Below are 21,507 nucleotides of genomic sequence, written 5' to 3' on the forward strand. Positions count from 1 at the left end.
CATTGTCTGAATTAGGCAACTTGCTTACTGTGGATGTATTACGCATCAACTCTACCACGCTGCCGAGGCGGTCTCGCCCCACCATCAGGCGGACAGGCGGCCCGGGGCGTAGTCCTTGTGAGGTGAGGTGGGACGCACAATGGATGCAAGATTATTCCAGAAAGGAGAAGATTACGGAGAAAAAGATTTGTAAAGCAAGGTCATCCTCGGCTTTTTTTTCATTCTCGTTCTTTTTTCCTTCTCTCCGTGTTGGATACCTACATATGCCGCGTAATAAAAAATGTTCAACGACTCCAACAAAAAACAAGTTTTCTTCCCGTGCGTGCGTGCGTGCGTTCATGGTAGAAAGCAAGAAAGGGAGAAAAGCAGGAAAAACCCAACGCATGGGTTAAACGACAGAAATAGAAAGAAGGGAAGAAGCAAAAAGCAAAATAGAAGCACTGCCCGTAACAAAGAAAGAATAACACAGCCGTTGGCAGTTATTTTCCCCCTTGCCCAGAGCCACGCCACACTACTACAGCACAGCCTCATGCCATCTCAAGTCCCCACTCAGTTCGAGATTCCACACCTCTTCTTGCACTCTGCACTACCGATGATAGCACCGGTGCCGACAGCGGGGATACCCTTGCCCATATTATCCTTGTCCATGGAAGCATCACCGAAAGCTGCATCGATGATGTCCTGAGGCACCATCCAGAGGCTGGGCAGGATGTTCAGTGTACCACTGTCATCACTGTTGAGGGAGCTGAGAAGGAGGGAGGGTTCGCAATCTATATCGTGTTGGTCAATATGTGTATAACAACCGACTAACCAAGTTTTGACTTGAAGTAAATAGTGAGGGACATTTGTTGAGGGAGAAAGAGCAGAGAAAACAGGGTCAAAACGTACCATTGTTCTGCATCATATGCAGGCTACCCTGGGGAAACAAGGTAACCATCAAGGGCGTCAAATCTACCTTGCGCATAGTAACGCCATTCTCACCAATCATGTACGTCGTCGTGTTTCCCGTAATCGCAGTTACCATGTTAGTGGCGCGCGGGTGCAAGTGCGGCGGCAACATGCCGCACGGCGCCAGTTTGAGCAGAGCGACGCTGGACCCCAGACCCGTGACGGCGGGGAAGGTGGCGGCATCAGCGTTTATGACGGCGCCCGTGGGGCTGTTGAAGTTGGGGTGTTGGTTGAAGTCGTAGTACCAATCTTCGGGGGCGGAGAGAAGGGCGTTGCGGTCATAGGTTGTGGCGGCGTTCTTGAGAGCGGCGTTGAGTTCTGGGTTGAGGGTGCGTGACTTAGAGGCTGCAGAGTTGGCGGCAACGAGGAGGGAGGGGAGGAAGGTAGTGAGGATGATGATGGGGGAGATCATGGTTGTGGTTGGGTTGGTTGGAGTCAAGATGGTAGAGAAGGGAGTGGGAATGAAGGCGAGTTGATCTTGTATGAGATGTTGTTTTGAACGGGGGGAACAGAAGCTCAATATATAGTCAAGCAGTACACGTGTAGTTGACGAGAGAAGTGTGCTGGCAGAGCAAGCGGCTTCGACGCAATGTCCCAAAGAAGCCCACGATAGATCTCAGGAATCGGGGAAAATAAGCGATCGTATCTGCAAGGCGGAGCCGAATTTAAGGCTTCCTGACTTTTTGTGGGGGCGGAGTTGTAGAAAGGTGTGAGTTAATGTATGGAAGTAGCAAGTAGTAGTAAGCGGCGTAGTTGTGGATCTGGATAGTAAGCAAATGAAGATTTATCGAATTTCGATGCCCTTTGATGCAAGCCACGCATCCGATCATGCTTATATAGGTCTGGGCTGCAGGAGAGGCTGAGGCTCAAAGTAGTATAGGAATGAGAAATGGGGTGTGAAGAGGGTTGGGCTGCTGACCGCTCTCCCGTCGTTTGCTCGTCGCAGTTTCAAGCCACTGTTACTCTGGCTCCGTTGAAGGCGTCGTTAGGAAGGGCTCATCGGTCATTGGGGCGGTGTTATCGGGCTCTATTCAATATGCCCCGTTCTTGTGCTGTGACATGTTTTCGACGTGTTCTCGTTGATAATGGGAACCTGGACTTGTACTGTCGCTTCTTAAAGCATCTAGCTATACATACCTCAACAAACAAACGGGAGTATTATTGTGAAATCATTCCAATGCCGAGTGTTCCTGCTCTTACGCATGTACCTAGGTACCTTGGTACTTTTGATCTATTCGCAAACCCGGTCTGCGGATCGACGCGCGCACTCCATACCATGCGAGCATCAGGACCAGACCAGGAATTGGGGACAAGCGAGCAGAGCACAAGCACACTCAAACCAGCCGTGATTGATTGCTGTGTAGTATTCTGCAACGTCCATCGGTCCGTGTCATTGTTCGTGCGAAGATACTTGTAACGAAGAGGGGTCATAAATATGTGATGAAAGTTCCACCTCAACTATTCCAAGTAGATACTCCGAAGAAGATCCCATCTTGTGCCACGGCATGGTGCCTGTGAGTACTGCCTGATGGTCCTATGGTTGCTATCGATTCGAGTGTACCCACGATATGAGATTGTGCAATGACTTCAGTCGTAATCTGTGCTGCCCGCGAGTTTCCAACCTACCGTCAAGCAGCTAGGAGCATTGATAGTTTGGCAGACGCCTTACGTCGTTGCGTCAGGCGCCCCTTAGGTACAGACTGACTAAAAGCGCCACAGTTATACTGAACGAGGCGAAGCATAACAAAGCCTGTTGGTGGAGAGATGTTTATATTCTTAGTGATACTGTTGCACTAAAAGACTGCGCAATTGGTGCCGGCATTGAGTGCCGGCCAAGGGCGGCACAGATGTGCGTGCATCCAGGGCCCAATGGTCACGTTGTCGCCCCGTTTCAGAAGCTTTGCCTTTTTGGGCCACTGTGCATCGGTGTCTCAGGGTTGGTTGGCCAGACGCCAACGCGAGAAGAAAACGTTTGCATTGTCGCGCAATATCCTGTGTGTGTTGGTGCACATATACGTACATGAGGTAAATCGACCTACGCTAAATAAAGGAATTCTTGCGGAGTCGTAGTCGCAGATAAAGTTCTGTTCGGGTTAGTCAATGCGGGCGCAGCCCGGCATTCGTCTTCGAAACGAACGTGACATGGAACTGTTTAGTCCTGATAATTCTAGCCCAGCGTCGCATATACATGAATCATAGGTATTGACAAATGGGATAGTTTGGCGAGTGGAAGTGGCCGGGTTTCGATTATCATCAAATTGTAGTCCAGCTCTGATGGCCTGACAAGCCCGACAATCCGAAGTGGTCTCTGAAATGCAGTGTTCGAGGTTGATGTCCTTTGAAACCGCACTGTAGCCCTGACTGGCCGCCTCCGAGTGGAAGAAAGCAAAACGAAAATGCTCTTTCATCATTCGTTCATTGCAGTGTCTTTATGACCCTTGTCATCCGCACGCATGAGATAAGATATGATGCCCCACAGTCCTCTCATAGCTTCGACACGGTCGTCGACGTTGAATAAGTCAAACCATCTCGTTCTCGATAGCTTCGGGGAGCACCAGTCAGGGTCTGATGGGCTATGTTCAGGGAGTTTTCCTTCGGTGATGTAGTCCAGATAGGCCGGATGTATGCAGAGTTTTAACAGGCTAATGTGGTGGTTCAATGACGAGACCATGAAGACCTGCAGTGACGGATCAGCGCATCTACGTTTTTTAAAACTGTTGTACGGAGCCTTACGTTGTCCCACGCAACACTTCTATCTTTCCCGACAGCTTCGTATGTAACCTTTGGGTCCCAAAGTGGGTTGCCCGGCCGAAGCGTCTTCCAGACTTCAGATGGTGTTGGCCTGCGACGAGCTTTAGATCCGTCTCGGTTTCTCTCAACAGGCTTCTCTTCTAATTTGGATGCTACTTCCTTTGCTAGCTCCGTGGCCCCAGTAGCTTCACCGACTTCCCCACCGGGGCCTCCACCCCAACGCTCTTTTGCTGTCCACCATTTGCCTTCGCCACCTCTTCGTTCTGTCTTTCCTTCTCTAGCTCTTTCTTGTGCCAGTAACAACAGCCCACCCAGTTCTCGCACAGCATCAAGCGTAGACTGGGCGTCTAGCCTTCCCGTTGCCCCAAAGTTGACGTCTGCTCTGCACTGTACACCCAGTACTGGGCCTTCCATGCAGCCCTGTCTTGCTTTCGTCCGGTCCTGAGGCTGTCGCCAGGCCACAGAGCTCATACGTACAGGAAACCGAACCCGCTCGATAGTAAGGACGGGAGGTCGGCGATGTGGTGACAATGTTACACCAAACGCCCACGCAATGGGCTCCACGAAAGCCCGCACGCAGTCGATACGATACTGGTCGGGCATTTCAGCACCATTGCCGATCCGGTATCCACGGTAAGAGCCGTTTGAAAGATCAAGTGGCTTACCCTGAGACTCCATGTTTGCAGCCCAGGGGGTCTTGGGTGGTGCAGCCCTAGCCGGAATCACCCGACTCTGGACAGTCGGCAGCTTGTCTGCATTTGGTGATGTATTACTGGGGCCATTAATGTTTTGGGCCTGAACTGAGGTTTCTTCTTTGGCAGTCTCTGCGGTTTTGGCCTTTTTGCGGGGCTCGTCACCGGTATCTCGTTCAGCTTCCTGGCCCTGGTCTTGGGTGGGATCAGGCAAGGACCTTGAAGATGTTTCCTCACATTCATTGGCAGCCTCTGGGACGGGTGGAAGATATTCATCTAAAGAAGTGTCCCAATAATACGCCAAGTTATCCAGGCCTTCCCAGAATTTTCGAAAGTGTGCCAGCCGGAGCGGCGTTTGGCCTGTATTGCTTTTACGTGTAAGTGAGGTAAATGCATCGGTATTCGTAAACAGCAATTCTCTTGCGCGAGCATGGAATTCTCTTTGATCGGGTAACTTTCTCCCATTGCATAGAAGCGTAGCCATGGACTCTGGAGGACCGGGCACAGTTTCAGGGGACTCTAACCAAGACGTTGGGGGCAGAAACGCATCTTTGCCGTGTGGCAACGACGATAACAAGGTTTCGATATCGCATTCGGGCTGAAACGTGACATTGAGTAATGCCAATGTGTCTTTATCGACATCAGATGGCTTTCTCAAGCGTAGAAAGTGCCGAGAGATGCTGACACCTGGCTGGGTCCATGAATCTGGCGGTTTGGAGTTTGACGGCTCGGGCGGCTGGAGAACGGGAAACTTGATTGGCGTGGGTTTCGACGGCGGCGTCCTTTGTTTCTGCGTATCATGTTGCCCCGCAAGTAGGTTTCCTATGGCCGGATAGCCCTATATCAGCGACTATATTGCACGTGCACACATGTCTCAGACGAAACACGTGTGGAATGTCCACGAACAGGCCAGAGGAAAACTCGACGAACCCCCGTTCTGCACAGGAGTTCACGGCGTAGTATAAGCCGTTGGGAGGGAACAGCATTGAAACATAATGCATATATGGTCGGGGTGTTCTCGCAATGCGGAAGGCGATAGAAGGTGACTTGAAACGCGCAATCATGACCTCGGCATACGACATGGCGGGGCTCACGATGGAAGAGGGAGATGGAGAGCGAGCGAAGAGGACACTTACCGCTGAAACTAAACATGACTGCTTGCTTGTGCTACAGGCGTTGCAAGGACCCGGGCAAGGTGTGCGAATCGACGATGCAGAGTCGAGGAGGTCGAGCGAGATAGGTTGCGGATAGCCAGACTGGACGTGCGCACCCAGCGTAGCAGCGTCTCCACACGGCGCCAGCTCCTCTCTGCCATGACCGTCGACGAGCGCGCGGTAGCGCTGCGCTGCATAAGGGTCGACTCCAACTGACAATCGAATTGAAACCTTTGACAGCTGCTATGCTGAAGATAGACTCAGCGTAGGCTGTTCGGCAGACTCAGCCTCTCCATGCGCTAGCCCCCTGACAACTGTCAGGTGCAGCTAGCTTCACTCGAATCCATCAACTGAATCGCATCAGGGCTGGGGATGTGCTTCACTGATACCTGTACAGATATGTGAGGCCCAAAGCGCTCGAAAGCGCTCCGTGTTCGAGACGTCGGAGCTGCATCACGTGCCTCAGTCCTGCCTCGCACCTTGGCTGCTAAGCCTCTAGAAGCCTCATCCCTCACGGCACCGCCCGACAGTCATCACTCGCACTAATGTAAACATCGCGATGATTACCACAATGGCCAATAACCTGGCCTGTCCGTTACCACGCTTCTCGGATGAGACGGCCCTGCCGCTGCTGCCCTAGACTGCGAGGCCTACTACGCTTCATGTGTGTTGCTCGAAGCGCAACATGAAGCCGCCCACGTTTCAGAGGAATACAAGCGCACCACACGCTGCCAACGGTTGACCACCTCCCGGTCGGTCTTCGAACATCTGCTAACATTTCTCTTCGATATTCTTTCATTCAGCATCGCGTTATCGCTGTGTTCAGTTTCCCAGTTTAATATGCTCAAAGCGCTCACGGCGCTTGGTGTCTCTTCTCTTCGTGTCTTTTTTCGAGCCTTTGACGGCCTTTCTCTCCATAAGCCGTTGCTTGTATGGCCTCCCCGCCAGATTCCATCACGACCGTAAGCGGGAGACGATGTACTCGTTCCCGCGCTCGAACTGCGGTCATATCCACATCAACAACTATATCCACTTCGACTACACAAGAGCCAGCGGCCGTGAATCCTACCGAAGCCACTTCATCTGCGTCTGCTGAGCAACCACCACCACAACAACAACAACAAACCACGACTGCGGCAGCATCCTCCTCTCCACCGCCGCCGTCTCCCCCACCTCCTCTCCCACCAGCCGAATCTTCAACAACCACGCAACCGGCGGCAGTAGTAGCACCACCAGCACAGCCATCTAGCGCTGTACCTGCACCGCCTCCACCATCACCATTACCGTCGACAACAGATGTAGTGGCAACTTCGGTGACAGGTACGATAATTTCGGTTCCTACACCCCTATCGCGGATAACACCGCTTGCTTTTGCTTCCCCCAGCCCAGCAGCGGCTTCTCTAAGCCCAGAAGCGCCGTCCCCCGTTCCAGTAGTAGCAGTGTCTCCAGCAGCAGCGGTGGAAGCAGCAGTGTCTTCAGTGCCAGCAGTAGTGTCTCCAGTTCCAGCAGCAGCGTCTCTGGACCGAGCAGCAACGTCTCCAGACGCAGCAGCGACGTCTTCCGACCCAGTAGTTGCTGCTCTAGTTGCTGCGCCGGCGTCTTCAAGCCCTATAACGACGTCTCTGCAACGGATACCAGAAGCCAAAGTGACGGCTGCTGCTGTGCCATCGGTGGAGACTTCGCAGCCCCCACCTATCCCCACTATTGTAGCACCAGCAGCAGTAGCAATCAGCTCTGACATAATACCAGTAGCGGACCCCACTTCACTCCTGGCGAGCTTGAGTCCGCCAGCTCTCTTTACACCACCGGCAGTATCCAATGCTCCGTCATCAGTACAATCGAATGCTGCACTCCCTGCCGTAACTGGACCAATACCACAAACATCGATTACAAACTCGCCTGCCCTGGCAGACCCAGACCAGTCATCCTCCTCCCGGTTTAGATCAAACCCCAAACCCACACCCACACCCTCAGGGGGCGTAGCTGGAGGTTTAATTGCACCTGATCAGGGATCCAGTTACGACGGCCCCCTGACGTTAAGTGGCGGTGCAAATGCAGGAGGAATCATTGGGGGTGTTTTCGGTGGCTTAGCTGTTTTGGCTTTGATTAGTACCCTACTGTTCTTTTGTTTGCGGAAACGAAAGCCGAAGCCAGTAAGATGGAATGAAAAGAGGCAAGAGGGCCCAAAGCTTGTGACAAAGCTGAAGGCGATACCCACTGGAGTGACATCGATTTTTGCGAGGATGAAGGGAAACCAGGCTGGACCGATGAGCAATCCCTATCAACGACATCAGGTACACAACAGTGTTGGCTCGTTATACTCCAGAGAATCCAATGGTCGCGCGCGATCGATCAGCGAACCACAAGGCTTTTTCAACCGTGCAGGGTCGGAGAGAAATGAGGAAAATGGCCAACGCAAGAAGCCAAGCAGTCTCTCAGGTTTCCGATTCCCTGGAATTCAGGAGGACACGGGTTCACCCAATCCATTCGCCGATCCGAATCCAAACACGCTTTTGGTACTCAACCCAGACCCGCGCAGTGCGCCTGTTACACCACGCGTTCCTCCGCCTACTGTCGAGCCGGAAGCCAGGGATCCGTTTGCGTCTATCCTTGACCCACCGGGAGCGCAACCGGCATGGGTAGGAGTGTCAAATCACAGCCATCAACGCACAATGAGCTCATTCTCTACACTAAGCTCTAATGCTGCACAATCGTTGTACGGCACTTACGACCCGTTCCGGGAACTATCCAAGGTACCACCGCTACCCACACAGGCGGTCTTATCGAGACATACTCGCAATCGCTCTTCCATGGCAGTGCCTGGCTTTGACGCGATGTCGACTTTCGCGTCGCGGGATTCCGACATGTATTTCGGTGAGCCTGGGCCCAGCAGACGTGGCACGAACATGTACACGCCAGTCACGGGCACCTACCGAACAGTTCGGCAATCTGATCCGTTTGATCTTGACCGTCCTGAAGTTCTTCGGTTCGGCAGCTTGGGCAACAGGAAAGATTCATTCGGAAACCTGAGCCGACAACCATCCCGGAGAGAACGAGTCAGCAGCATCGGCAACTGGCCAAACGGCGGCACCACTGCAGAAGTCGCAAACACATACGGCCTGTTCCCGCGAGAAGGTACAAGACAGCCCTCCTCCTGGGTACCACCACCCATGCCACCAGCACCACTACAACCCAACGGAGGAAAATTTTGATGATAGACGGGGAAGAAGCGAGAAGACCTTACGACTAGAAAGGATCAATAATGAGACTACCCCGGCGTTCTTTTTTTTTCATTTTACATTTACGATCATTACAGACATCACACAGCGATGGCAGGAAGTATTCCGCGGGACCATCCATTCTCTTTTTGTGTTTTTACCACCACACTTTTTTTGGTTTTGTAGCACAAAACCTTGATGCCGAACTTTTTCACTGGGGCGAGCCCCGAGAGAGCGAGCTTTTTATGGTATTTTTTTTAGCATCATCGCCTTGTACACTATATTTCCATGTCACAGAACGCAGACGCCAGTTGCTGTATGTAGTTGTCCTTTTTTACACTGTAGTAGTAGCAGAAATACCCCTTCAATCTTTGATACCATAGCACCAGAATTTGACAGAGATACACCTTACATCATCATCCCCATTTTCTTCTCCTTGGTGACCGCATACGCCTGAAGAATGTCATCATCGCACGACCATCTCATGAGCCTTGGCTGTCGAGCAATCATGCGCTGACAAAACCACCGCCGCCTCACCCTGAGGCAGAAAGAGGCATGAAACCGGGTAAGCCCCCCAGAATGGGGGTGACAAATCTGCAGCACCTCAGGCTTCGTTGGTGGCAAAGGAGGTCCAGGTTGCAACAGCAACACTACTTGCATGGCGAGCTTGTGTGTGAGAAGTTGAGCATGGTAGGTGCCTGAATGTTCGCCTGAAAGGCCGGGTATCGGGAGGAACGCACGGGTAGGGGGACAATGTGTTTCTGGGATCCGAGCTGACGGGTTGGAAGCCGAGATGAGATGAGATGAGTATGTTAAGGCATGAACTCCGATGGGAAATTAGCGGGGGAAACAGAAATGGGAACCTAGTGTGTTCTTGGTAGAGAAACATTAATCTACCGGATCATTACGCTACCGTTGGTGAATCCAAACGCGAATCAAACTAAGCTCAGCTAAAGGTAGATACCAAGGAAAGATACAGTCTGACTACCTACCATATTGCAAAGAACAACGACGCCTGCATACCGGATATACGCGTGAAAAACACAATAAAACAAGACAAACATAAAGCAATGAATGAGAATCAATCTGTGGTTACCCAAACCAACGCCGTGATAAACAAACGCCCAACCACGCCGATCAACGCCACAAGAAATGTAACCTAAAAGCCTCAAAGCCAACGTTCCATACTGCCAAAGGGTGGATACTTCAGATTGCTCGCTCTGTTCCTAACCCATCGCCCTCCCCCTGGCGCCGCACTGCTACCGACCGTACTACTGACACAGTCCCAATCCCATGGCACCTGTTTACCGAGAACTTCGTAACCGGCTACCCTGCGCAGTCTAGCACGGCTCTGGTGTTGTCTGTGAAGGACTGCACGTGTGGTTTGTCTGGCGCCAGGAAGAGGAGGCGAAGGCATAACAACCTGGGTGTGGTAGGTTGGTTCCTGGGTTGGTAATGTAGGCGGAGGTGACGACAGTGGAGACCTGGTAGGTTCGCGAGGCTGGAGGGACATGGGTGGTGGAGAAGAGGATCTCCTACGTCCTGGGCCGCCAAGTTTGATTTCCGTTACGTTCTCAAAGTCAAAGCCTAGGGCGTTGTGACCGTGTAGGTGTGGATGGTGGTGGTGGTGTCCATGGATGGGATGGGAAAGCAATGGATGGATGTGTGGGTGGCGGTGTTGATGTTGGAGATGGGGGTGTAGAAGCGCGTGGTTGTCTTGTATGTCGAGTGACATGTTGGGCATCCTGACACGTGTGTCGGTGAAACGAGGGGAGGTTGGGCTACGATGCACGCGCACGATGTCCTCCACACATGAAGAATTTGAGGTACGATGAGCTTGTCGCTTCCCTTTGGCGGGCGTGAGGGTGAACCAGCACATGACTACTACGCGGGGGCGTGATTGCGACGCCAGAGTCGATGCGGGTTGGGAGGGGACTGAGGCGTGCTGGTGGAGCTATACGGTGGTACGCAGACCGAGAGAAGGCGGGGGTGTAACTTGAGGGTGGTCGTGAGGGGTGATAATATGAATGAGAAGATTCGTGACGGGGCATTCAGATGTATGTGAAAGAAGACCAGACAATGACTACGAGGCACGGGCAGATACTTAACCCAAACAGAAACACAGTGTACGTATGATCAAGGGCCCTCTCTCAGCTCCATCTTATCATGGCGTCCTTGGACGTATATACCACCGCCCCCGAGAGAGCCCTCTGCGCCCTCCGCAGTCATTCGCTACCATCACGCACGCAGCGCCGGTACTGCACGCGGGCCGCACCTGTACATATAGAGAAATGGACAAATGAGACAGGGTGGGTGAGAGCGGTGCCTGCATGATTGTGCTGGTGCCTGCATATAGGTGATGCACACTTTTCTTAGGGTCCGTCAGGTCGAGTGACGGAGGCTGGTGAGGTGTGGAGATGCGCGTGGGCAGGCGCGATGTCTTGAATGACCTTGAGTTTCAACGGCGGCCATGTGACGCTTTCAGCCGCAACACCTGTTTTTCATCTTACGAGGAAGGAATGTAAAGGATCTGGTGACGTATGTAGGGACGTAATAGAGCCGTCCGTAAGTCTTTCCTCTCTTGTTTTTCTTGTACGATGCGCCCACGTCACAGTGGTTTTTGTGTTATCCCGGAGGACCATGGCGGTGCAGGAGTGTATACAAAGACTTTTGTCCTTCTATAGTCAATAAGATACCGTTTTCCCTTCTCTTTCTTGTGATGATATCTGTAATTAATGCGACAAGCAGTGATATGTATGAAAACGTGCAGTCTTGGATCAGACTGTCCCTTCACGCATGACGAAGGCGGGGAGAGTAACACTAAACAAGGCAGACGTAAACATACTTCCAACACGACCCGAAGAAGCTGTATTCAACATCATATCAGGGTTGATAGTCAAAAGACCATTTACAGATTTGTAGAGTTGTAGTGCTGTTAGCGTTAGTGCCTTCAAGGACAGCGACAGGTGAAGGCAACAGCTAGGACGCGGCTGGGCTTGGCATTACCGACAACGCCGGAGCTTGGAGCTCACATCACCACTCTAGACCACCAACACGACCCCACGGCGACTGCTTCAATTCGAGACGTTCTGAGCCACCGCCAACAACACACAGTCGCAGCCATGGATTCATTAGTCTCGCAGTACAGCCGGCCCGCGTACACGGAGGAAGGCCCATCAGAGGATGAGCAACTGCAGCTCCACAGCGGCACCCCAGAGCTATCCCTCAAGTTTGCCCTCCCACCAGTCGCCCAGGTACGCCCTATACGCTCTGTGTAGTTGGGATAATTTTGGATACTAATAAGAACGACAGTCAGCATCATGGCTACGCGCAATGACGGACGACTACTCCAATCCCAACTGCCCCATCAAGATTGCCCACGGTACCACAACGCTCGCGTTCCGTTTCAAGGGCGGCATCATCGTAGCCACGGATTCGCGAGCCACGGCTGGAAACTGGATAGCGAGTCAGACGGTCAAGAAGGTCATTGAGATCAACAACTGCTTGTTGGGGACCATGGCTGGTGGCGCTGCTGTACGTATATACAAGATTATACTACAAAGCGAGAAGGATATGTATTGACATATAACAGGACTGTCAGTACTGGCTCGCATACCTAGGAATGCAATGTCGCCTTCACGAGCTCCGACACAAGCGCCGTATCTCCGTCGCTGCGGCGTCCAAGATCCTAGCCAACCTGGTCTACTCGTACAAGGGCATGGGCCTGAGTATGGTGAGTTCTTCGTCCTCTATCCCATTTGAGCTTTTTCACTAACATGCTAAACCCCAGGGAACCATGTGCGCTGGTGTAACCCCGCAAGAAGGCCCCGCTCTCTACTACATCGACAGCGACGGCACACGTCTCGCTGGCAACCTTTTCTGTGTCGGCTCCGGTCAGACATTCGCATACGGTGTGCTTGATGCATCCTACAAGTACGAACTTGAAGACGACGAGGCGCTCGAGCTTGGCCGAAGGAGTATCTTGGCTGCTACTCACAGAGATGCCTATTCGGGTGGTTTCATCAACTTGTACCATGTCAAGGAGGATGGTTGGGTCAAGCATGGCTTCAATGACACGAACCCCATCTTCTGGGATACCAAGCTTAATAAGGGCGAGTTCTCAAACGTTACTAGCGCCTTGGATTAGGTGTGTGATGGATTGGAGAAAGACTTGCTCAGTGAGACATGCAGTGGACATATGCTACTCTACCAGTCATGAATGAATAGACACGCTTCAATGAAATGACCCAACACATACATGTCAACCTTTTCGAATCTGCATATGAGATGGCTAGTGAATTTTTGAACAATATCTTCATTTGCTTGCTTGCATTATCACAGCAGCACTATAACCCCCCGACTGGCACCCTGAGAAACTTAAAACACATGCAAGAAATATCAACAACTGCATGTGCGCAGTCCATGCTGGCACACACATGCAAACGCCAGCTCACCCCCATCCTGTAAAAGACGAACCCCCGCAAAGATGATGTGAAAGGAAATAAAAAGATGTGTGACATTTACACTACTCCCAGTGTTGCGTGCGTGCATACGTGCCCGTCTGCCTGCCAAACTTGGGTATAAGCAAGCAAGGTCCCCATTCCCCTTCCGGATTATTTAAGTGTTAAAAAAGAAAAACGCCGCGCGGAACCCCCCCCCCCCCCCCATGCGCTGGCTGTAGTGAAATGAAGAAGAAGATACCGATAAAGATTGAAAAGATTTTGTAGTGGAAAAAATAAAGAAACAAGAACAAAACGCCCTTTAGCCATGAATGGTAGGTAAGAAGTCCACATATAAAAGAAAAGAGCTGTAAGCCCAAAGGAGGACAGTGGCAGACGACGGGGACAATGACAACGATCATCACCGACTCCTTCTCCTCAAACCCAGATCCTCTTGTTGAAGTTGCTTGATGAGGTCGAAACTCGCTTGATCGAGATTCGGATCAATCATACCCAACATACCCATATTGATGCCCACGCCCGTGCCCATACTCATGCCGTGTTCGAGTTTGATACCGTTGCTATCGGGGCGTCGGCCACCGGGCGTTGATTTTGGGGTTTTGCTGTTGCGGCCGCCGCGGGAAGGGGTGCGGCTGGCTTTGCGGGCCGAAGACGAGTTTTGTTGTTGTTGCTGGGCGCGGGCTTTGTAGGAGGATAGGGTAGGTGTGATGGGCGGAGGAGGGAAGTCAGAGTTTGTGGTAAAGTTGTTGTAATTGTTTGTTGCGGGCGAGGTTATGTAGGGACTGTTATTGTTGTGGGTAGTTGTGGTTGTGGTTGGGGTGGCAGCTGAGATTTGTCGGGGTGAAACTGGTGAAGAAGGATGGCGGACGGCGTGGTTTTCTGCTGTGGGCTTTGATGCGAAGCCGTTTGTGTGGTGTGAAGTGTTATTGTGGGGTGGGGGGCCAGGAGTAATGGCCTCCACGCTGGGACCGTGTGCTGCGCCATTGTGTCCTGTGTGCTCAATGCCTTCCATGAGCATGGGATCGGTTGGCGGATACTCGACTGACGACATGACGGAGTCCCCATTTCCTTGATAGGAGTGTGCCATATCCATGTTGTTGTAGTCCCCATTTGTATATGCTTGGAGGGCAGGGTCGACGGGTACTAGATCCTCGTTCTCGGGGCTTTGATCGAGTGCTTGCTGGGCGGAATAGGCGATATCCTGGAGGAAAGAAGAGCCACCACTAAACTGGTTTGGAAGAGAATGACGTCCGTGCATGTCGCCGTTCAAGTATTCATCGTCGTATGAAGATTCGTGTCTCATCCGTTTCGACCCTGTCCCAGAGTCCTCGTCGCTGACACGTCGCTTCTTGGAGGCTGATCCTCTCGGAATAGGGATCTCGTTGGCTTTGATTGGATCGACGTTGCCGTATTCGTCATGTATACAACGACGCTACGATGGTTAGCCATTGTCTTCATTCAATATGGTCATTCTTACCTTGCTCTTCCGGCAGTCAGCACAAGCCTTGACTCTCCCAGATTTGAGCGCATATGGGTCTCCGTTTACGTCGGCCATGATAGGACCACCGTTCACCGGCCCGCTGGCAACATTTGATAGGCTGTCCGCGATCGAATGATCACTCAGTCGACGTTTAACAGATATACCATATGAGCCAGAAAGGTCGATGGTGTGCATGCCTGGCTTCGATGTGTCAATGAGCTCATCTTTGTGCTTGCATCGTATCCGCCGCTTCCTACAGGCGTCACAAGCAACACGTTTTGGCCCAAGCTGTGACGTCTTCGGTGTTGTGATGTGTGGGTTGTTTGCTGACGGGCGGAGAAATCCGGTCAGTGGACCAGAAGTGACAGGTACCATGTCGAAGTTGTTGAAGTTCTCCACCTCCACAGGAGGCGAAGGCTCTGGGACCACATCAGACGCCTTGATACGAGCTGAAGACCGCTCGGCTGTTCCTCGGAGGGCTTCATGAATCGACTCTCGCTCCAGTCTCTTCACCTGAGCAGCACTAAGCTTCTTCTCGGTAGTCTCCGTTACTTCCGGAAGAGAAGCATCGGAAAAGGCCCAGGTGAGAATGGTCTCGTTCCCACGCTTCCAAGCAATCCACATTGCAAATTGTCGAGCTAGTACAAGAGGCTCGCCGTGGCCTTTCGGTATTGACTTATTGACAGCAGTCCGGGTCTTCTGTGGGACGTCGATTTTGCCCTCGACGATGAGAACAGTTCTCCAGATGTAGTTAACAAGGTCGGTGAGCCCCTCTAGCTCATGTTTGGAGTAGTATCGCCTGTTGTAGTTCTGTGTGCCGAGATGTGAGTTGTGCCCAAATCTATCAGGTTCGCAGTAGATGGGAATGGACCGCTTGAACTGCTCGCCACTCTGCAGGAGCTCTTGAACCGGACCAGGAACGGGATCCTCTTCCAGGTATTTGATGACTGTCAGCCACATGATCTTCTGGAAGTAAGGATATCGAAACTGCAAAGCGACTTTGGTGTTCTTCTCAATCTCTAAGATCTTGATCTGCATGCCATAGTGTATGCGGGTCAGGAAGTTGCCTCCAATGACGAGACTGTCTTCGGGTGTCCAGACAGCATGAATCCAACCAGAGGGGATCAGCATCGTATCTCCAGGGTACAGGTCGACTCTGTAGCACTCTTTGACTTGTTTGCCGAGCCAGTCGTGACCTTGATTCGGCGAAAGACACCAGTCCTCGTACTTCTTGAGATTCTGCTTTGTAGGCGGTATGAAGAAGAAGACCTTCTTGCCCTTTACAATGTGGTAGTAGACTGAAGAACCACCAAAGTCGATGTGGAAGTCGGTGAAGCAGTCGGCGACGGACATCAAGCAGTAGAACTGTACTGGTGGTGGAGCAAACTTGTCGTCTTCCCGCCATACAGAGTCTTGGAGATCCATTTCGCGAACGGCTTTGGGCCGTCGAATGAGCTTCCCTAACCGGCTCCGGGACACCTCCAGACTGATGACGTTTCGCACGGGCTTTTCGCCTTGTTGTTCGTAGTAGTCGGCCCATTTATTCATTGTCCATTTCTTGCCTTCGCCCTCCTGAGCCTTGACATCGATGACAGGCACAGTTTCGTTTGGGCCATATAGTTCTGCCACGCGCCGGACGGTCAATCCCTGGGGTATAACCATGTCGAGGCTGTCCTGGCCATCGTCCGCAACCGTCTCGTATTCGAATTGTAGTTTTGAACCCTCTGACTGTTGGTCGTTGTCCTCCACAAAGTCGTCCATCACTTGATCCTCAGCCAACGTCCCAAGCCGAGGATTCATGTCGCCAGGTATTACGATAGGTTCTTTAAACCCATTCATCTTCTCGAGAAAATCGCCGGTGATGAGCTCGGCCGGCACGCGCGCAAACATCTCGGGAGTAAATTCGATATCCCCATTCTTGAACGCCGAGATGTAATGGTGTTCAGGGTTATCGTCCGACGTCTTCAACACGCCTTCGTTTAGACCAGCGTAGTCAACAGTTGTGTGGGCTCTGACGGATTTACGAACCTCTGGACCATGTTAGAACTATAAGCCCAATGTGCGTCGGTAGACCTACTCGTTGTTTCACCAAACTTGGGTCTACACGGTTCGCAGTAGAATTTGTTTACCTCCCGCACCTCTCGCTCGCTGTTGAAACCAGCGCAAGGGTAGTGGTACCATTCTTTGCAGCCATCACATCCGATCCACTGCTCGCCATCACCGACTTTGATTTCTGATTCGGAGGAATTACAGGCGGCGCAGATGAGTTCTGGTTCGGTTGTAGCGTTCGCTGGCTGGCTGACTGTATTGACGGACGCAGATGGAACTGCTTGCGCACCAAGAGGAAGTGATTTGGCACGCGAATCCATCGGCGGTGATTGGTTGTTCGGGAGTGGTAGATTGGGTGATGAGAAGGAGTGGCGACGGGCTTGTGTGGGTGAGGTATGCGCGTATTCGGCAAGGGTGGCTGGGGCGAGTGAGCTTTGCGGTGGGACTGTTGCCGACTGCTCGGTGGGGAGGCTCAAGGGCGATTGGGTTTGGTCTGAGGCGCCAGCGGTGCTTGCAGAAGGCGTGTTTTTTGGCTTGGGTGTCGTCTTCTTTCGTCTGCTCGACGTTGCGGCTGCAGTGGAGTTACGAGCTCCCCGCGCCTTTCCTTTTGGCCAGCCCTGCTGCTTTTTTGCCTTTGGCTCTTCTGGTGGAGCAGAAGATTGCATTGCCGGCGGTGCAGCTGTGTGTGTTGCTTCGTCGGAAGGTGTCTGTGTTTGCGCGGTCGGGTCGGTCGGAGCTACGTCAGGCGATGTCTCTAAAGGGAGTTTCATCTCTGCAGCGGCGGACAGGGTATGCTGGACATTGGTATCAGACGGTGGCAAAGGTGCTGGATACGGGCTTGTAGGGTCGCGCATTTGTGGTGTTTGCTGAGATTGTTGTTCTGCTGGGGCTGATTGGGACACGCTCCACCGCTTTGCCGTCGAAGGTGGTGAGTGTGCCGTCTGGGTCGAGACGTTGAAGAAGTCTAGCAGGAGCTGGGCATCAGATAGGCGGTCGCTAGGGTCGCCGGTGTTTTGGTGCATGCGGCTGCCGCTATCTACCATCTGCTCGACGTTGTAGGGTCGGTTTGAGATGTGACTAGTGGCCGGTCTCGAGTGGGCCTGGCCGTACTGGGGAGAGCCGTAGACCTCGGAGCGTGCCCTCTTTGCAGGCCGGTCGGTGTAAGGATATGTAGGGTCTCTCGCAAAGGCTTGCGTTGGGGCGCGTTCGCCGATGGGGAGGGAGCCGGCTATGGGCGACGTCGGCAGCTGGTTGGCAGGGCGCGAGAGGCCAACATAGGCCGGACTTGTATGCTGCGATATCATGGCGACGTCTGCCAGAGCTTCAATGGGCGATGGCTGCGCCAGGGAAAAGTGCGGCGGAGGTTGTGCGGAGCGCAAAGCTGGCTCATACGTCACCGGCGGCGTTGGCTGTCCGCCAGCTGTGCGCGTGCTCTTCCCGAGAGCAGACGGCGCAACTGGAGGGCCATTGCCATTGCCGGGGCGTGATAGCGACGCGGTGCGAGTATTGGCTGTGCCGGCGGGGTGCGCCCTCGAGGGCTCCGTCGGTTGCAGGACTGGGGACAGAGGCTCGTAGATGGGCGGCGGCGGGGTGGCGGCGCGCGCCGAAGCTTGCCGGTACTCGTGCTTGAAAGATGTAACTCGTCTCATGGTGGTGGTGGCTGCGGACGTGGATGCAGTTGGGGCCTCGGGGGTGCGAGGTACTCTGGCTCTGGCTGGCGTCGTTCGCAGCGCGGCTATGGGGCGGCTTGAGAGACAGCGGAGAGACGGGCGGAGGAGCAGGCGGGTGCGAGCATATCCTGCGTCGGAGCGACAGTGGCGCCGTGGACAGCGAACGAGTGTCGAGGGAGTGTGGTGGTGGATGGTCGAGGAGATGTCGCGGGGAATTGTATAGGGAATGTTCCCAATGTCGCGGCCGCAGACAATCAATCACCGTCCAACAAGCCGGCTCGGGGACACCAGCGCGAACACCTCAGCCACAGCGCACCATGCAAGAATAAGAGAAGAGTTGCGATGGTGTGAAACAGAGCCTCAGGCGCAAATACAGACTGTGGGCAATGCTGGTGCTTGGGGGAGCCCTGTGGAGGGTTGAGCGCCTTCATTCGCTGCAAGCCCGCGTCTCCGATTCGAGCGCTCTACTGTAATGATTTGGAAAGTCAAGATACTACATAGAAGCCACCATGGCCGCCTCACGCACCGTGGCCGGCTTGCTGTTCTCTTCGTCTTCTTCGTCTTCCTCCACTGTCTACACTCATGCCTCCCTTTTTCAGCAACTACTCCCGGCTCGAGGTGCGGCCAACGTCGCTCTTGCTGCCATCACGTGGCTCCGACGCTCGGACCCCCCATCGCCGTTCGTGGATAGGTAGATGCCGCATGTTCACCGTCGACACGCTCACTTTCCACTCTCCCCCCACGCCGCCCGTCGACTTCAACCCCAGCAGCCCGTCCTTTACCGTCCACTACAGTCGCCAAAGTATGAGTCGAGGAGGAAAATTGGCCCCGGAAGTTAACCGGTGCGTCCGTCCTTCTCCGCATCGCGTGCCCAGCCAGGGCAAGGCTATGACGGCCAAACTCACACGACCCATGCGCTAACATGACATTTGTAGAGCTCTCTTCGTGAAGAACCTGAGGTCAGTGGCACGTCAACATCACGTCGCGAATCTCTTCTAACAACCCGCCAGCTTCAACGTCACCCCAGCTGAACTCTTCGATCTCTTTGGCAAGTTCGGCCCAGTCCGGTATGTCGTCTTCTCCTCCCATGCGCCAGCGCATGCGCGCCTCTGCTGTCACCTCAGCCACTAACAACACTGCAGCCAAATCCGCCAGGGCATCGCCAACAACACAAAGGGCACAGCCTTCGTTGTCTATGAAGACGTAATGGACGCAAAGTCGGCGTGCGACAAGCTGAACGGCTTTAACTTCCAGAATAGGTATCTCGTCGGTACGTGCACCATGTCACCCGCTACCCATGTCGTGTAGCATCATTCGCTGACTGTGTTATCGCAGTATTATATCACCAGCCAGATAAGATGCTCAAGGCCGCGAGTGATCTCGCCGAACGCCAAGAAAACTTAGAAAAACTCAAAAAACAACATGGCATTGATTAGGGGTGCGAGAGGCCTCAGGAACAGGTGACATCGCGCGAGCGAAGCAATGACAAGACTCCTGTGGGCCTCAAGACGGATAGCGTGATTTCCCGACGCTCTTCGAGCCGCGGCGGCGACACGCGCTCCTCGACGACGACCAATTCGATTTCAGCGGAAAAGACCGGCACCCCTTCCCCGATGACTACTACAGCCACCGCCTCCTGCCGCAGTTGCGACTGGCGTGGTGTCAAGCAATCGCTCAAGGGCATATGGAAGTCGGCACACGGCGTTAAGAGGTCATGACCCGTTTACGAACGATGAGGGTTTTTTTGCTGCACATTTTCTTGGGCCCAGCTTGCTTTACTCTTTTTTTCAAGCCCGAGGATTGAAACTGGTTTTGCCCACATAAGGACGTTATGGTCGTTTAATCAGATTGCATCAAAGGCCCCTGGGTTTTATCTCGTTCATCTAAACAGACACACTTTGGAAACTGTCGGAAAGCAACTTTAAGCGCCGACGAGGAATATCAAAGATGATTTCTCTCTTCTCTCAATTATATCTGAAGCTTTGCATGATGTATCTGAACAACAAACAGCACAGCTTTGAGATGGCTTACGCGGCTTATTTTGCGGAGAGAGACAGCTCACTTGCTCTCTAAAAGGCCTTACGTACCTCTGTCTCTCTAGGCCCGAAGTCCTTCCGTGATCGCCCTACTTACGCCACCGACACAGCCTACCTCCCTGTAACCATTCATGCCCGTGATGTATGCACAGAAATACTAGGGATAAATATCGTGTGTCGCGGATAATTATATCATAAGTTCATCAATTTACACTACGACATACTACGAAGTCTAGAGAATACTTCGTCTCCCAGCTGAACAACCATACTAATTGAACTTTTCTCTCACACAAACGCCTTGAACGCCACAAAATGCATACCACATGCATCTACCACCCCCTCCTCTTCCCCCTCTCTTCTCTCCCCTTCTCCTTCCGATTAACCCTCTTAACATCATGCCGTCTTCTCTTCTCCATGCCCCATTTAACCGGATCAACAACAGCCTCAACCTTCCTCTTCCTCCGCCTCTCCTCCCTTCTCTCCCTCAAGCCCTTCGTTACCTCCGCCATAATCTTCAGATACTCCTGCGTACCCAGTCGTTTCTGCAGCGTATTCATGACTTCTGTGGCTTTGTCGCCAAGGGCCCTGTGCGCGTCTGAGCGGGGTGCTGTGGCGTTTGTGGTAGCGAGCGTGGAGAGCGTGGTGAGGAGATGGGGAAGCGAGGAGGCGAAGGGGTCGAGGGGGGATTTTGCGGAGAGCGTGTCGAAGAGGGATAGGATGGATGTTTTGGCGGGCATGGTGGATTTGTCTTTGCGGAGGATGCCGGAGAGGCGAATGGTTAGGCGGTGGATGGCTGTTGGCGGGGTGGCGGAGGTGGGGGCTTGGGGTTTGGTGCGTTGGGGGGGAGGTGAGAAGCCGGCGAAGTCTTCTTCTTGTTCGGCATCTGAGGCTTCGCCTGCGTCGGCTGTTGCTGCCACGGTACCTTCCACCTCTTCGTCATCGTCGTCGTCACCCGTCTTTTGCCAGTGCCACTTTGCCCCGTTGACGGCTAGACAGCGAGCGAGGAAGGCAATGTTCTTGACACTCTGCGTACAAAGTTGTTCCGAGAC

General features: G+C 53.1%; 7 protein-coding genes across 7 annotated transcripts; 3 read left to right on the forward strand and 4 right to left on the reverse strand.

The window, feature by feature from the left end:
* Positions 1 to 549: 549 nt before the first annotated feature.
* On the reverse strand, positions 550 to 1,360 carry PtrM4_025580 (Cupin-1 multi-domain protein; the record flags this gene model as incomplete). Its single annotated transcript, XM_001932312.1, has 2 exons — positions 550 to 770; positions 889 to 1,360. 2 exons carry the CDS (start codon positions 1,358 to 1,360, stop codon positions 550 to 552), a joined length of 693 nt encoding a protein of 230 aa, XP_001932347.1.
* A 1,995-nt stretch (positions 1,361 to 3,355) lies between these two features.
* PtrM4_025590 (uncharacterized protein) lies at positions 3,356 to 5,543 on the reverse strand (the record flags this gene model as incomplete). Its single annotated transcript, XM_066103667.1, has 3 exons — positions 3,356 to 3,625; positions 3,682 to 5,213; positions 5,528 to 5,543. The coding sequence occupies 3 exons, from the start codon at positions 5,541 to 5,543 to the stop codon at positions 3,356 to 3,358; spliced, it is 1,818 nt and encodes a 605-aa protein (XP_065965869.1).
* A 934-nt stretch (positions 5,544 to 6,477) lies between these two features.
* PtrM4_025600 (Atrophin-1 domain containing protein) lies at positions 6,478 to 8,757 on the forward strand (the record flags this gene model as incomplete). The annotated part of the gene is made up of 1 exon (XM_001932314.2): positions 6,478 to 8,757. One exon carries the CDS (start codon positions 6,478 to 6,480, stop codon positions 8,755 to 8,757), a length of 2,280 nt encoding a protein of 759 aa, XP_001932349.1.
* A 3,128-nt stretch (positions 8,758 to 11,885) lies between these two features.
* Positions 11,886 to 12,910, forward strand: PtrM4_025610 (PRE1, 20S proteasome; the record flags this gene model as incomplete). Its single annotated transcript, XM_001932315.2, has 4 exons — positions 11,886 to 12,017; positions 12,076 to 12,297; positions 12,356 to 12,496; positions 12,554 to 12,910. 4 exons carry the CDS (start codon positions 11,886 to 11,888, stop codon positions 12,908 to 12,910), a joined length of 852 nt encoding a protein of 283 aa, XP_001932350.1.
* Positions 12,911 to 14,664: 1,754 nt separating this feature from the next.
* PtrM4_025620 (uncharacterized protein) lies at positions 14,665 to 16,593 on the reverse strand (the record flags this gene model as incomplete). The annotated part of the gene is made up of 1 exon (XM_001932316.2): positions 14,665 to 16,593. The coding sequence occupies one exon, from the start codon at positions 16,591 to 16,593 to the stop codon at positions 14,665 to 14,667; it is 1,929 nt and encodes a 642-aa protein (XP_001932351.2).
* Positions 16,594 to 16,682: 89 nt separating this feature from the next.
* PtrM4_025630 (TNG2, Chromatin remodeling protein, contains PhD zinc finger) lies at positions 16,683 to 18,056 on the reverse strand (the record flags this gene model as incomplete). Its single annotated transcript, XM_066103668.1, has 1 exon — positions 16,683 to 18,056. The coding sequence occupies one exon, from the start codon at positions 18,054 to 18,056 to the stop codon at positions 16,683 to 16,685; it is 1,374 nt and encodes a 457-aa protein (XP_065965870.1).
* A 1,068-nt stretch (positions 18,057 to 19,124) lies between these two features.
* Positions 19,125 to 19,858, forward strand: PtrM4_025640 (uncharacterized protein; the record flags this gene model as incomplete). The annotated part of the gene is made up of 5 exons (XM_066103669.1): positions 19,125 to 19,264; positions 19,358 to 19,381; positions 19,433 to 19,489; positions 19,565 to 19,692; positions 19,758 to 19,858. 5 exons carry the CDS (start codon positions 19,125 to 19,127, stop codon positions 19,856 to 19,858), a joined length of 450 nt encoding a protein of 149 aa, XP_065965871.1.
* Between the last annotated feature and the right edge of the window lie 1,649 nt (positions 19,859 to 21,507).

The sequence above is a fragment of the Pyrenophora tritici-repentis genome, chromosome 1 (assembly GCF_003171515.1).
Source record: "Pyrenophora tritici-repentis strain M4 chromosome 1, whole genome shotgun sequence".
NCBI lineage: Eukaryota > Fungi > Ascomycota > Dothideomycetes > Pleosporales > Pleosporaceae > Pyrenophora > Pyrenophora tritici-repentis.